The sequence below is a fragment of the Tupaia chinensis genome, unplaced genomic scaffold, assembly GCF_000334495.1.
Source record: "Tupaia chinensis unplaced genomic scaffold, TupChi_1.0 Scaffold000465_1, whole genome shotgun sequence".
Lineage (NCBI taxonomy): Eukaryota > Metazoa > Chordata > Mammalia > Scandentia > Tupaiidae > Tupaia > Tupaia belangeri.
The window spans coordinates 274978-290095 of NW_006159974.1; the positions used below are offsets into that span (position 1 = coordinate 274978).

Below are 15118 nucleotides of genomic sequence, written 5' to 3' on the forward strand. Positions count from 1 at the left end.
CCTCCCCTTCTTCCCACTCTCCAATAGGGCGCCATGTCCTATTGCTCCCAGATCCAGCTCTGATCCCACCTCCTAACGATATCTGTGGTCAAGTCTGGCCCGGGTAATGCTTACCCTCAAGGTCTGCTCATTCGCGTGCATGAGGTAGGCCACAATGACAGCACAGCTGCGACTGATACCCCGGGTAGAGAAGATCAGAATGACAGAGCCAAGAACCAGATGAGCTCCTGCAGAAGGAAGAAAAGAAGTGTGTGGGGGGTGAAGGAGTTGTACATGGCTTTCTTCCAAGTAGACCTAAGTTCCTGATGGACCATTGGTCTCACTGGGCCCATGGTACAAGAGTGAGTTCAGAACAAGCATACCACATCCTGGGCATGACTTCTCTAGAACACTGTTTCACTGTGGGCAAATGGGGATCCCCGGGCAGTTCAATAGAATCATAGGTGATCATCCAGAATTATTAGGCAAAGGCCTTTTCCTGGCTCTCTAGTCTCCCCGCCCAGTAAGCTCTGCTACCAGTTGGCTCCCAGGGTAGAGAGGACAGGATCAGTCCTCTAGGACACTCAGTCACTGGCAGAGGCAGTGTAGCCTGAGTATGAATTTTGCTCTGCCACTCACTGGCTGTCAGGCTTGGGTAAGTTACACTAAGTCACAGTTCCTTCTCTGGAAAATGGGATAATAGTCAACTACCTACCCCAATAGAATTTGGGTTTTCTCTGTACTAGCCTAGTGCCTGGCACAGAAATGTCAACTATATTCACATAACCCCTAGGACTGTGCGTTTTGCACAAAGAAGGTGGTGGGGGATCTAAGCATCTAAGCTAGCATCTGAGTTTGGTCTGATAACCCTCAAGAACTGAAGATAAACATGACATACCAAGTGCCAGGGCCAATAGGTGGCATGATAGTTAAGTCACTAGACTCCCACGTGGTGAACTGCAGTTTGAGTCCTGGACCTGGTGGCTTCTTTCTCACTTTCCCTCTTTCTTGCTCTCTCTTCTCTCTCTCTCTCTGGTGAACACACACACCCTATAGCAAATTTTTAAAAAGTAGTAATAATAAATACAATTAAATAATTATTTGTAATTTAAAAAATATATATACCAAGTGTAAAATCACAATCTGTCATTGCTGGAGGAGGACTCAGACATGATTAAACCAAATACTTGATTATGTGATAGGGAGACTAAGGCACAGATCAAGTAAGTATTGGCCCAGAGCAACCCAGTGAGGCAGAGCCAGAGAAGTGGCCTCTGTGTGCCTCAAGGCTGTGCTGCCTCAAGGTAGAACACCTGGGAAGACTCAGTCTTGGACACTGGTGGAGGGGCAGTTGTGGTCCACTGGGCCAGTTGGGATGGTTGGGCCAAAATCCGTTCCCCAGCCCCTTGTGCTGCAATCATGACGGGTGTGCTGGTGTCAGGCAGGCAACCACCACAGGGCAGAGCCTCTGACCTGACTCTGCCTCGTCTCCAGGTATCTGGCTCTCCCAAGGTAATCCTGAGCCCTGGAAATGACTGGCAAATTCACTCTCAATGAATTAAGTCCCTTGTGGGCACCACTTGTGTGTGATGGGAGGACAGAGTGGGACTGCACGCACACACTGAACATCACAAAAATCAGAGCTGGAAAGACAGTGGAGTCTTCCTCCCACTGCACCTATAGCACCATCCCGGCTGACCAGACGTGAGGGCAGAGGTGGAGTGAGATTCAACTCCAGCTGAATCCAGAGTTCAGCCCAGAATAGGGCTTCATGAACAAAGGCACCCAGGGTTGGCTAATACTCCATCTGGCCAGGCCAAAAAGACAGGGTGCTCTACCCACAATCTGGTGCTTTTGTTGGGCGCCACTGGCCCCAAGTGAATGCCGTGACTGCCTGTATTGTGAGGGATCCTGAGAAGCTGAACTTATCCTGAGGCCCATCTCCCTGGCCAGGCATGCCTGGGCCCTGCCCTTTTTCTTTTGTGTGCCAGGAGTCACAAGCAGAAAAAGGTATGTGAAGGAGGCGCCACAGTCCCTTTGGGGGGACTTCTGGACACAGATCAGTTGCTACCTAATTAGGAAATATCCCTTACCAATGAAGTGACAGAGGTGACGTAAAAAGGGAGAAATACTGGCTTCCAGGGAATCTTCAATCTTGATGTGGAGAAGTTTGTCAGGGTCATCTAAAAAACTGAACAGAAGAACAGCACAGGTATTTGGACAGGCTTGTACCCAGTCCCATTGTGACACCCCTCATTCACAGCAGCAGGACCACGGGGCAAGGATGCTGGGCCAGTATCAGTGAGATGTGGACAAGTAACTCTCAGGAAAAAAAGAAAAAGCACCTGGGGCCAGCAGGTGGTGTAGTGGTTGGGGTGCTGGACTCCCACATGGCTGACTGTGGTTCAAGGCCTGGACCAGAAGCTTGAAACATGCCGGGCACACGTGTGTCCCTGCCCAAAACCCTGAAAGGAGAATGGAGGAGAAGGGATTGTGGTATGACCATTCCCCCTAGGAGGTGATTTCTCAGTCTCTCTCTAAAGAAAGAAAGAAAGGAAAAAAAGGCGCCAAAGGCTCATGCGTGTATTGTGTGGATTGAGTAGATTAATCTGTGTAAGACATTTAGCAATCTGTTTGGCACACAGTAGGGTGCTCAATAATGCAGCATGTTGTTAATCAAAAATAGAATATGGAGCAGATAATTACCCGAGGATAGGGAAGCATATTTAATAATCTTGGTGACTGAGCCTGCTATGTAGAGAGAGTAAGGTAAGAAGGATAAGGATGGTGGGGTTGCTGTTTCAGACAAAGCAGCCAAGGAAGGCTTTACTGAGAAGGTGAGAGAACAAGTCAGGCATGTGTCTGAGAATAAAGCGTTCCAGATAAAGGAGAATGAGGTATAAAGGCCCTGAGAAAAATATGTTTAGTCTACTTGCAAAACAACAGGGAGATCAGAGTGGCTAGAGCTTCACAAGTTTGGGAGACTCAAGGAAATGATTAGGTGTTTAACATTATTTTTTTTTAAAGAATTATTTTTTGGGGGACCAGCAGTTAGCATAATGGCTATGTCACTGGACTCCCACATAGTCGACCGTGGTTCGAGTCCTGGACCTGGTGGCTTAAAACTCACGCCGGGCACTTGTGCATGCATACCCAAGATCCCGAGAGGAGAATGGAGGAGAAGGGATTGCGGAATGGCCATTCCCCCTGGGGGGTGATTTCTCACTTTCTATCTCTCCATCTCTCTCTGTCTGTCTGGCGAGCGCACGCGCCCTATAGCAAAAACCTCTCAAAAAAAAAAAAGATTTTTTTTTTGTTTAACTTTATTTGTTATTATTATTTTCCAATTTTATCAGAGAGAGAGAGAAAGTGAGAAAGAAAGCCACCAGGTCTGAGACTTGAACCATGGTTAGCCATGTGGGAGTCCAGCACCCCTAACCACCATGCCACCTGCTGGCCCCAGAATATTATTTTTTAAAAAGTCTCCCAAGGTGTGTTCATTGACCAGACAGAGACAGAGAGGGAGGGAGGGGAAGAATGCACCCCACAATGGGACACAGTACACCACAATCCCTTACTTTCCATTTCTCCATCCTATCAGGATTTGTGGCATGCACACATATGTGCCTGGTATGTTTTTCAAGAGGGATTGCGGAATGGCCATTCCCCCTGGGGGGTGATTTCTCACTTTCTATCTCTCCATCTCTCTCTGTCTGTCTGGCGAGCGCACGCGCCCTATAGCAAAAACCTCTCAAAAAAAAAAAAGATTTTTTTTTTGTTTAACTTTATTTGTTATTATTATTTTCCAATTTTATCAGAGAGAGAGAGAAAGTGAGAAAGAAAGCCACCAGGTCTGAGACTTGAACCATGGTTAGCCATGTGGGAGTCCAGCACCCCTAACCACCATGCCACCTGCTGGCCCCAGAATATTATTTTTTAAAAAGTCTCCCAAGGTGTGTTCATTGACCAGACAGAGACAGAGAGGGAGGGAGGGGAAGAATGCACCCCACAATGGGACACAGTACACCACAATCCCTTACTTTCCATTTCTCCATCCTATCAGGATTTGTGGCATGCACACATATGTGCCTGGTATGTTTTTCAAGCTGCTGGGGCCAGGATTCAAATCATGATCCCTCCCCATCCAGTCATCCATCCACCCTTCCCCTCCTGCTTCCCTCTCCATTCATCCTCCCGTTCATCCTCCCCAAAGACATTTACTCAACACCTATTGTGTACCACACCTTAGGCTGGGTCCTGGTGGACACAAGGTGAGTCAAATGAGCCCTTCTTAAGCTTAAGGAGCTCCCGGTCTGATGGGGAAGGCAGACACAAATAGCCCTGATCCAACTGGTTATGTGTGGGGATAATGACCTGCACATTAACTGGGGGAAAGGGACAGGGAGAAGTCAGGGGAGCTGAGAAAAACTCAATGGAAGAGGCCTCTGGAAGAAGGTTGAAGGACATATCAAGATATAAAATTGGACAATTCTGGGCCAGCAGTGGTATAGTGGTTAGGACACTGGATTCCCATATAGCATATTGTAGTTTGAGGCCCAGACCCAGAGGCTTGAAAATCATGCCTGGTACGTGTGCATGAATGCCCAGAATCCCAGGAGGAGAATGAAGGAGAAGAGATTGTAGCATGGGCATCCCTCCAGAGGGTGATTTCTCACTTTCCTTCTCACTGTTTCTTTCCCATGAGCGCACATGCACTATGGCAAAAAACTTTTTAAAAAAATCAATAAATTCATAGAACGATGACTACAGTTCATCACAATATATTGTATTCTTGAAAAATGCTAAAAGGGTGGATATGAAGTGTTCTCACCACAAAAATAACTATGTAAGGTAATGCATTTGTTAATTAGCTAGGTTTAACCATTCCACAGTGTATGTATTCTTCAAAACATCATGTTGTATATGATAAACACACACAACTCAATATTCCAGTTTAAAAAATAAATACATTGGGGGGCCAGCAAGTGGTTAAGGGCGCTGGACTCCCATATGGCCAACCACAGTTCAAGCCCCGAACCTGGAAGATTGCTTTCTCACTCCCCCCCCCTTACTCTGTCCCTCTCTGGTCAAATTAAAATAAATAAATAAATAAATAAAGTTAAGTAAAACAATTCTTTTTTAAAAAAGTACATTGGAAAAAAATGTATTGAATTTCTATATATAAGAGAACTTCAAAAAGTTTGAGGAAAATGGAATTAAAGTACAAGTTTATTTTGGTGTATAAAAATCTCAAAATCCCCACATAGATTTTTCATAATATACATTTCCCATGAACTTTTTGAAGACCCCACATTTTGCAATAATCAGAAACAGGAATTGGGACCAGCAATTGGCGTAATGGCTATGTCACTGGACTCCCATGTAGTTGACCACAGTTCAAGTCTGGGACCCAGTGGCTTAAACTCATGCCAGGTGCATGTGCATACATGCCCAAGATCCTGAGAGGAGAATGGAGGAGAAGGGATTGCGGTGTGGTCATCCCCACTGGGGGGTGATTTCTCGCTTTCTGTCTCTCTGTCTCTCTCTGCCTTTCTTGTGAGCGCACGTACCCTACAGCAAAAACCTCTCAAAAAAAAAAAAGAAACATAATTATAAAAACACCATTTATAATCATATCCAAAAAAGATAAAATACTTAGGGAGAAACCTGACATAAGCTGTGCAAGATGTACCCTGAAAACTACAAGATGTTGCTGAGAGAGACTGAAGACCAAAGTATTGAGTCCTCGGAAAGTCATGATCAATTTTTTTCTATGTTTATTTATTTATTTTGAGAGAGATTTTTGCTATAGAGCGCATGTGCTCGCTGGAGAGACAGAAAGACAGAAAGCAAGAATTCACCCCCAGTGGGAGATGACCACGCCACAGTCTCTTCTTTCCCAGTCTCCTCTTGGGATTTCAGGCAGGCACGCGCACGTGCCCAGCATGAGTTTGAAGCCACTAAGTCTGGGACTCAAATCATGGTTAACCATTGGGAGTCCAGCAACATAAGCATTACATCATCTGCTGATCTCTTTCCTGTTTTTCTATCCATGCAAAAATGTATCACGACTTTGCCAATGATCCAATATATAAGTGGAAATGTTCTAAAAAAAAAAAAGAGGAAAGAAAGAAAAGAAAAAGAAAAGACATTCAGTTCAATCCCAATCAAAATATAGGCAGACTTTCTTTGTCAAAAGTAAAAAGTAGTTCTAAATTTACAAGAAAATACAGTAAAAACCATTTTGGAAAAGAATAAAATCAGAGAACCAACAGTCTGATTTCAATATTTCTTATAAATCTACAGTATAATTGGTGAGAGTCAACAGGTGGTATAGAGGTTAAAGTGGCTAGATTCCACATGGTCAACTATACGGTTTGAGCCTTAGCTCAGACAGCTTGAAAAACATGCCAGGAAGATGTGTGTATGTGCACCCAAAATCCCTAGAGGAGAATGGAGAAGGGATTGCTATATGGCTATCCTCCTGAGGTGGGTGATTTCTCACTCTCTCTCTCTCTCCAGCAAGCATACTCACCATGTAAAGACAGACATTGACCCAAGGGAAAGGAATAAAGAGTCTAGAGATATCCCCATATACAGTTGATTAATTTTCAACAAAGATGCTAAATAATTCAGTAAGAAAAAGATAATTTTCTTCCTTAGAGAGATTTTTGCTATAGGGGATGTACGCTCGCCAGAGAGACAAGGAGGACAGAGAGAGATAGAAAGCATCCCAGGAGGGATGACCTCCATTCTCCTGTTGGGATTTTGGACATGGCACGCACATGCACCTGGTATGAGTTTAAGCTGCCGGGCTCAGGACTTGAACTGTGGTCAGCTATGTGGGAGTTCAGCAACACAACTATTATGCCATCTGCTGGTCCCTAAAAAAGGACTATTTTTCTTTTTTTAAGAGTTATTTTATTTAACTTTATTTATTTATTTATTTAAATTTGACCAGAGAGGGAGAGAGAAAGTAAGAGAGAGAAAGTGAGAAAGCAAGTCACCAAATCTGGGACTTGAACCGCAGTTAGCCATGTGGGAGTCCAGTGCCCTTAACCACTATGCCACTTGCTGGCCCCCTAACTGTTATTTTTTTTAAAAAATTTATCCTGCTTGTCGTTTATAAGCCTTATTGAATGTACTTCATCAATTTTGGAAAAGTCTCAACCATTATCTTTTCAGGTAAGAGGTTTTTGTCTTAGGACGCATGCACTCACCCAAGAGAGAGACAGAGAGGGAAAGTGAGAAATCACACCCCCACCCAGGTGGATTGGCCACACTGCAGTCCCTTCTCCATTCTCCTCCCTGGATCTGGGACACACATGCACATATGCCCAGGGAGTTTAGTTTGTTTGTTTTTAAAGAATTATTTTATTTAACTTTTTAAATTTATTTACTTATTTTCAATTTAGTCAGAGGGGAACAGAGTGAGAGAGAGAGAAAGCAAGAAAGCAAACTGCCATGACTGGGACTTGAACCGTGGTTGGCCATGCGGGAGTCCAGCATCCTTACCCACCACACCACCTGCTGGTCCCCCAGGTAGAGTTTTAAGCTACAAGTCCAGGACTAGAACCACAGTCAGTCAAGTGGGAACCTGACTGTTCCTGCTACACCATCTGCTGCCCACCCCATCATTTTTTTTTTTAATATTGGCCATATTGTCTTACCTTCTCACATGACAATTTTATTTATTTTTTTTAATATTGGCCATATTGTCTTATCTTGTCACATGACAATTTTTTTTTGAAAGCTTTTTGCTATAGGGTACATGCACTCAGACAGAGACAGAAAGTTAGAAATCACCCCCTGTGGGGGATAGCCACACTGCAATCCCTTTTCCTCCATTCTCCTCCCAGGATCTTGGGTATACAACCACACGCACGCACACGCATGCATGCATGAGTTTCAAGCCACCAGGTCTGGGACTCTAACCATGTTTGGCCACGTGGGAATCTAGCAACATAACTGTTATACCATCTGCTGGTGCCAACAAATTTATTTTTATTGATTTCGAGGTACTATATACATAAAATTGTACAAAGAAACAGCAATTAAGGCATAGGAAGATATTGTTATCTTCAGGGAAGATTTATAATTGTGTGCAGCAGGCAGCTTGCAGCATTAGCAATCTAGAATCACCTGAATTAAAATAAGACAACTTGGGGCCAGCATTTAGCGTAATGGCTATGTCGCTTAACTACCATGTAGTTGACCACAGTTCGAGTCCCGGACCCAGTGGCTTAAACTCATGCTGGGCACGTGTGCATGCGTGCCCAAGATCTGGAGTGGAGAATGGAAGAGAAGGGACTGTGGTGTGGCCATCGTCCCTGGGGGGTGATTTCTCGCTTTCTGTCTCTCTGTCTCTCTCTGTCTTTCTGGCAAGCACACGTGCCCTATAGCAAAAACCTCTCCAAAAAAAAAAAATGATGACTTAAGGGATCAGCAGATGGCATAATGGTTATCTTGCTGAACTCTGATGTAGTCAGTCGCAGTTCAAATCTTGAATCCGGTGGCTTAAAACACAACAGGCGCACGTGCGTGCATGCCCAAGATCCTGAGAGGAGATTGTAGGAGAAGGGATTGCAGCGTGGCCATCTCCCCACCCCCAGGGGTGATTTCTCACTTTTTGTGTCTCTGTCTCTCCAGCGAGTGTACACACCCTATAGCAAGAATCTCTCTTAAAAATAAATAAATAAATAAATAAATAAATAAATAAATAAATAAGACAACTTGAGGTTGAGATTCAGTTCCCGTGAGGGCTGGTCTTCTCATTCATCATCTAGGTGTATCCCTCTAGTGTTCCAAACCCAAATGCAGGAAGTTTGCCAGGGCTTCATACTTCTACGAACCTTCTAACGCTCTGCTCAACTTCTCAGCCTTTAGCTGCCACTTCCAGAATCAGCAGATACTCCTCATGAAACAACAACACCAACTTGTGTTCTTACCTCTTTAGTCTTCAATCTTAACCAAGATTTTGGCCACTAATTCTTCACTGTTTTGTCTTATCTCTGATACATACAGCAGAAGATTTTATATTTGACCCAAATTGTCTAGATATTCTTACTAGAAGTCTACTCTGAATCACCTAGCCCTCAATTATCACAAGCTACTTAGCCCTTATGTGAACTTAATAGCCAATTGTCTAGTTATACACACAACCCACTTATGGATTAATTCAGAGAGAAGTGACATCATAACATTCAGTTTCCTATGTAAGAGTCTCCCACTATCCATATCTTCTTTTATCTCCCTTACAGTTTTCTTTTCTTTCTTTTTTAGAATTACTAAATTTTATTTGTTATTGTCATTTTTAATTTGACAGAGAGAGAAAGCAAGAAAACAAGCCACCAGGAATGGGACTCAAACCATGGTCGGCCACATGGGAGTTCAGCACTTTAACCATCACACCAGCTGCTAGCTCCAAATTTTTCTTTTCTTTTCTTTTCTTTTTTCTTTTTCTTTTTTGTAGAGGTTTTTGCTATAGGGCACATGTGCTCCCCAGGAAGACAGAGAGAAAAATATATGGGGTCACCTGCTGGTCCCACATATTTCTTCTTAAGTTTATTCCTAGGCTGCTCATCAAATTTTTCTTCCTTTTATAAATTGGACATTTTCTCTTTTACTAATTATTGTTTTATATCAATACATCAAATGTATTGATTTTTATATGCCACTTTTTGTTCCCAGATACACTGCTGAATTATTGAATTTTTTCCATAGATTCTGCCTAAGGTTAGTCTTTATTAGCTTTTTTTTTTTGAGAGGTTTTTGCTATAGGGCGCATGCGCTCGCCAGAAAGACAGATAGAGACAGAGAGATAGAAAACAAGAAATCACCCCCCAGGGGGATGGTCACACCGCAATCCCTTCTCCTCCATTCTCCTCTCAGGATCTTGGGAATGCAAGCACACACACCCGGTGTGAGTTTAAGCCAGCAGGTCCGGGACTCAAACTGCAGTCAACTATGTGGGAGTCCAGTGACATAGCCATTACACCAGCTGCTGGTCCAGAGTCTTTGTTAGCTTTGACCAGGAACTGGAAAGAGAGGAATTGACAGTGCTCAGCCTTGTAACCATGACTGACACAGCTAGAAGGCAGAGGCCGACAAGCAAAGCTATGGAGAGCTTTTCTGTTCACTGAAAAATGATAAGTGTGTGAGACAGAGACAGAGAGAGGGTGTGTGTCTCTCCCTGGTACCAGAGCAATTCCGAGGTATATGGGATCTTTTTCAGAGGGCCTGTGACAGGTAGTGCAAGACAGTACAGACACTTTGCACGGTGATGTTAAATACCAAGAGAGCATTACTTTCCATGAGATTCATCAGAGGAGTGTGAGTCTCAGGCAGGGGCAGAAGAGGCCAAGGCTGGACCAGGAAACGTACAGGTCAGGAACAGATCAAGAGCAGGGCTGACACTACTCCAGGATGTGCAGACTTCCAAGAGGCCTCTCAATTTTATAAATGCTTGGCATTAGGAAATTTGTATAAATAAATCATATTTAACCTAAAAACAAAAAGCAAGCAAAAAGAATGACAATGGTGTAGCCTTTACTTACAAGGACCCTGTCTCCATGGAGACATTGACATGTGCTTTGATTTTCAAGTCCTTCTGAATTTTAGGGTTGCAGGCTTGACTAAAGTTTCCCAAGAAGATCCTGCCTGGGATGATTTCAACAGGGTACGGCTGAAACGCATCCAGTTCCTAAGTGGAGAAAGAGAAGGGCTGCTGGGCACATAGTCCCCAGGGAAGACATTCTTTTTGTTTCATAACATGTGGCTCAGCAAACAAGCTTAGAAGGGCAATCCCAGACAGCAAATGAGATTGAGACCTGGAATGTTAAAGAGAGTAGCAAAAAATAACTTGCACAAGGAGTCAGAGGACTGGAAGTAACGAAGGACTGACCCACAGCAGCATGATGCAGTTGAGTGTTAGATCTCAACACTGACACCCACTTCCCTCCACAATACCCATTTGTACTTGGCCAGGTCCACAAAGGTTGGAGTCAAGAACCCTGTGGCCTAGAACTGTGATAATCCAGGATGTGTCCAGTTCGGGGGGAGGAGGGGCAGTCCTTTTATTATACCTGGAGGCCACTGGAATTTAAATACCTTTCAATAAAACAACAAAACTGGGACCAGTAGATAGTCTAGTAGTTATGTTCCTGGCCTCCCACATAGCCAACAGTGATTCGAATCCCAGACCCAGTGGCTTGAAACTCATGCTGGATGCATGTGCATGTGTGCTCAAGATCCTAGCAGGAGAATAGAGATGAGATTGTGGCATGGCCATCCCCCTAGGAGGTGATTTCTTTCCCTCACTCCCTTTCTGCCTCACTGTCTTTCTCTGTCTCTCTCTGTTTCTTTCTCTCTCTCTGGTGAGCACATGTGCCCTAAGGCAAGAACCTCTAAAAAGAAACAAAACAAAACAAATAATAAAACTCTTCCCACAGTACCTATTTGCCATGAAGAAATGAATTCTGGGGCCAGTTCCATGGTATGGTGGTTAAGGTGGTTGGATCCCACATGGCCGAAGGCAAGGTTCAAGACCTGGACCTATTGGCTTGAGAAACATTCTAGGTCCGTATGCCTTCCTACCCAAAATCCCAAAAAGAGGAAGAGATAGAGGGAAAGGAATTGTGGCATGACCATTCCTCATGGGGGGTGTTTTCACCCTCTCCCTCTATCGCTCGCTCTCTCTCTCTGGTAAGTGCACACAACCTCTATCAAAAAAGAAATAGAGGGGGAACCAGCAGTTAGCGTAATGGCTATGTCGCTGGACCCCCACATAGTCGACCGCGGTTCGCGGCCCGGACCCGGTGGCTTAAAACTCACGCCGGGCGCGTGTGCGTGCGTGCCCAAGATCCCGAGAGGAGAATGGAGGAGAAGGGAGAAGGGAGATCATTTTGCACTGTCTCTATCCCTTTCTGGCAAGTGAACACAGCCCATGGCAAAAAAAAAAAAAAAGAAATAGAGGGGGAACCAGCAGTTAGCGTAATGGCTATGTCGCTGGACCCCCACATAGTCGACCGCGGTTCGCGGCCCGGACCCGGTGGCTTAAAACTCACGCCGGGCGCGTGTGCGTGCGTGCCCAAGATCCCGAGAGGAGAATGGAGGAGAAGGGAGAAGGGAGATCATTTTGCACTGTCTCTATCCCTTTCTGGCAAGTGAACACAGCCCATGGCAAAAAAAAAAAAAAAAAAGAGGGACTAAGCAAATGGCATAATGGTTATATCACTATACTCCCATGTAGTTAGTCGACCACGGTTCAAGTCTCCGGTGGCTTATCACACCAGGCATGTGTACCTGCATACCCAAAATCCCTAGAGGAAAATGGAGGAGATGGGATCGTGGCATAGTGTCATCCCCCCAAGGAGTGATTTCTTGCTTTCTGTCTCTCTCTGTCTCTCCAGCGAGTGCACGTGCCCTACATCAAATGTCTCTTTTTTAAAAAAAAAAAAAAGAACAAAAGAAATGAATTCTGATGAAAGGATTGAATATGTAGAGTCACAGAGAGAATTTTGGACCCAAAATTATAATAAAAACTTTGATTTCTTTGAAATACAAAAAAATACAATAGCACTTCAAAATGTTCATAGAAAAATATTGGGTCATTGAGAAAGTTATGACACCTTTTTGCATAGAGAAACATTTTAAAAGTCATGACTTTTCTGGGGCCAGTAGTCGGTGTAATGGTTATGTTTCTGGACTCCCATGTAGTAGACCACAGTTCAAGTCCCAGACCCAGTGGCTTAAACTCACGCAGGGCGCATGTGTGTGCATGCCCAAGATCCTGAGAGGAGAATGGAGGAGAAGGGACTGTGGCGTGGCCATCCCCCCTCGGGGTGATTTCTCACTTTTTGTCTCTCTGTCCTTCTCTGTTTTTCTGGGGAGCACACACGCCCTATAGCAAAAAGAAGCTCTCCCTCCTAAAAAAAAAAAAGAAAAGTCATGACTTTTCTGATGACCTAATAAAATTATAGTACAAGTTTATTTTGGCACAAACAATTTTTAAATCCATACATAGTTTCATAATACACATCATCCGTGAACTTTTTGAAGACTTTGTAAAGAAAGACTATTTCTGCATTCTCCGAAGTGTGCTCTAAACAACACTGGCCCCTCACAAGGTGCTATGGAAAAAGGGATCAGGGAAGCAAGCATTTCAGAGCAGCTATGCCTATGCTACCCCTCTTCTGGAAACTCACGGTGCACATTAGCAATCAAAGGCTCTAAGAAGCCTTGCAAGAAGGAAATCTGCCTACGGTGTATAACCTGGTTCCTATGTGGTCTGACTAGAAACCACTGCCCTCCATCAGTGCCTCCTAGCTGGGTTCCCCAAATCCACTACAGCCCCACTGATCTGCTCCCCACATTGTAATCCAAGTTGCTCTTTCTAAAGTGCAATCTGACCATGCTACCAGTCAAAACCCTTCAGCCCCTCACCATCACCTGCCTCTAGTAGTGCGCTTCAAACATGTTCTAGTCACAGAACCCCTTTGCTCAAAGGGAAATCTTATTTAGGGGAGGCCCCCTATAACACAGAGGAAGTTATAAGTTATTCTGTCTAAAGTAGAAAGACAGCCTCAGAGCCTCCATCTCTCCTCGGAGAAGGAGCAATTCGGGGAACAGTTTGGACACTCAGCATTACAGCATATAAGAACATATAACAGCAGTGTGGGACATCTGCTCTAACCCCTGAATTAATGGCAAAGGTCCACAGCAGGGAGAAACAAGCACTAGGTACCTACATTCCAAAGACAGCCATAAATAGGGCAATGACTTACCACCCACCTCAGCCTTCAAAGCTACCACCAGCCACAACCCCATCCCCTTCCCAGTCTATATGAAAATGGGAGCAAGGAAAAGGAAAGTCACAGGTGTATACATACGGCAAAGTTGACCACACTGGGCAGTTTAAATATATGCAGTTCATTGTCTGTCATTACACCTTACTAACTTCAAAGCTTAAGGGGTGGAGGGGAGTGATCAGCAGTATAATTTTTGCATAGAAAAAAGTTAGTCCCAGGAGCAGCAGATGACATAATAGTTATGTTGCTGGACTCCCACATAGTTGACCATAGTTCGAGTCCCAGACTCGGTGCCTTCAAATTCACACAGGGTGTGTGTGTGTGCGCGTATATGCCCAAGATCCTGAGAGGAGAATGGAGGAAAAGGGATTGCAGCATGGCCATTTCCCTTAGGGGGGTGATTTCTCCCTTTCTGTCTCTCTGTCTCTGCAGCAAGCACATATGCCCTATAGCAAAAATCTATTTTAAAAAAATTAGTCCCTCTGCACCCTACAAAACCAGCAAGAGATGACCCTCCAGGAGCAAGGAGTGCCTGGCAGGGCCCCTGCTGTGCTGTTATCTCAGTGGAAGGAGGGGAGGAAGTTCTTGGAGAGCCTGATATCTACTCTGGATCTGGGAACATGTATGACCTCAGACATGAGTTCCTGCTTTATCATACAGGCTAGCTAGAGCAGCAGAGCCAGCAGGCAAAGAGGGGCTGCCTTCTCTCTTCCCCGTGATGGTTCCTGGATTCAGGTGCAGGAGTGTGGACATGGGGGAGGGGCTGCCACCTGAATAGGCAGGAGTTATAAGGAGTCACAGCTGGCTCTTGAAGAGATATCCTCAGCAACAGAAGGAGCCAGGGCAAAGGTGAACAGGGCCCCAAGAAACTATCAGCAGAGCCACTGGCAGCACACAGAAACATGCTGGGCCAAAGGGAAAACGGGCTTTCCAAGACTAACAAGCACCTGGTCATAAAACAGGTCCCACTCTAGGCCCCTAGCACCTAAGGAGTTCGGCCCAGAAGAGGGGATAAAAAGAGATGCTGTTAAAGGTAACCTAGTGGGCCAGCTGGTGGCCTGGTGGTTAAGGTAGCTGGATCCCATAGGCTCAACTGAGGGATTTGAGTCTCAGACCCAGTGGTTTGAAAAGCCCTGGTGCATATGCATGTGTGCCCAAAATCATGAAAGGAGAAATGGAGAAGGGATTGCAATGTGACCATGTCCCATGAGGGGGGGGTGCTTTTTCAGTTTCTCTCTCTCTCTCTTCCTCTCTCCCTGCAGCAAGCACGTGTGCACTCTGGCAAATTAAAAAGAAGAAGGAGGAGGAGGAGGAGGAGGAGGAGGAGAAGG

The 15118-nt window shown here is 44.8% G+C and overlaps 1 protein-coding gene across 4 annotated transcripts in view; it reads right to left on the reverse strand.

Annotated features, from left to right (window-relative positions):
• STYXL1 (serine/threonine/tyrosine interacting like 1) overlaps positions 1 to 15118 on the reverse strand; it is a 51276-nt gene that overhangs the window by 6513 nt on the left and 29645 nt on the right. For all 4 annotated transcript variants that reach the window (XM_006155636.3, XM_006155637.3, XM_014590577.2 and 1 more), the window contains 3 exons: positions 10536 to 10681; positions 2073 to 2170; positions 115 to 227 (listed from right to left, as the gene is read on the reverse strand). In XM_006155636.3, the coding sequence (XP_006155698.1) occupies positions 115 to 227; positions 2073 to 2170; positions 10536 to 10681 (357 nt within the window). The remainder of the gene's footprint in view (positions 1 to 114; positions 228 to 2072; positions 2171 to 10535; positions 10682 to 15118) is intronic.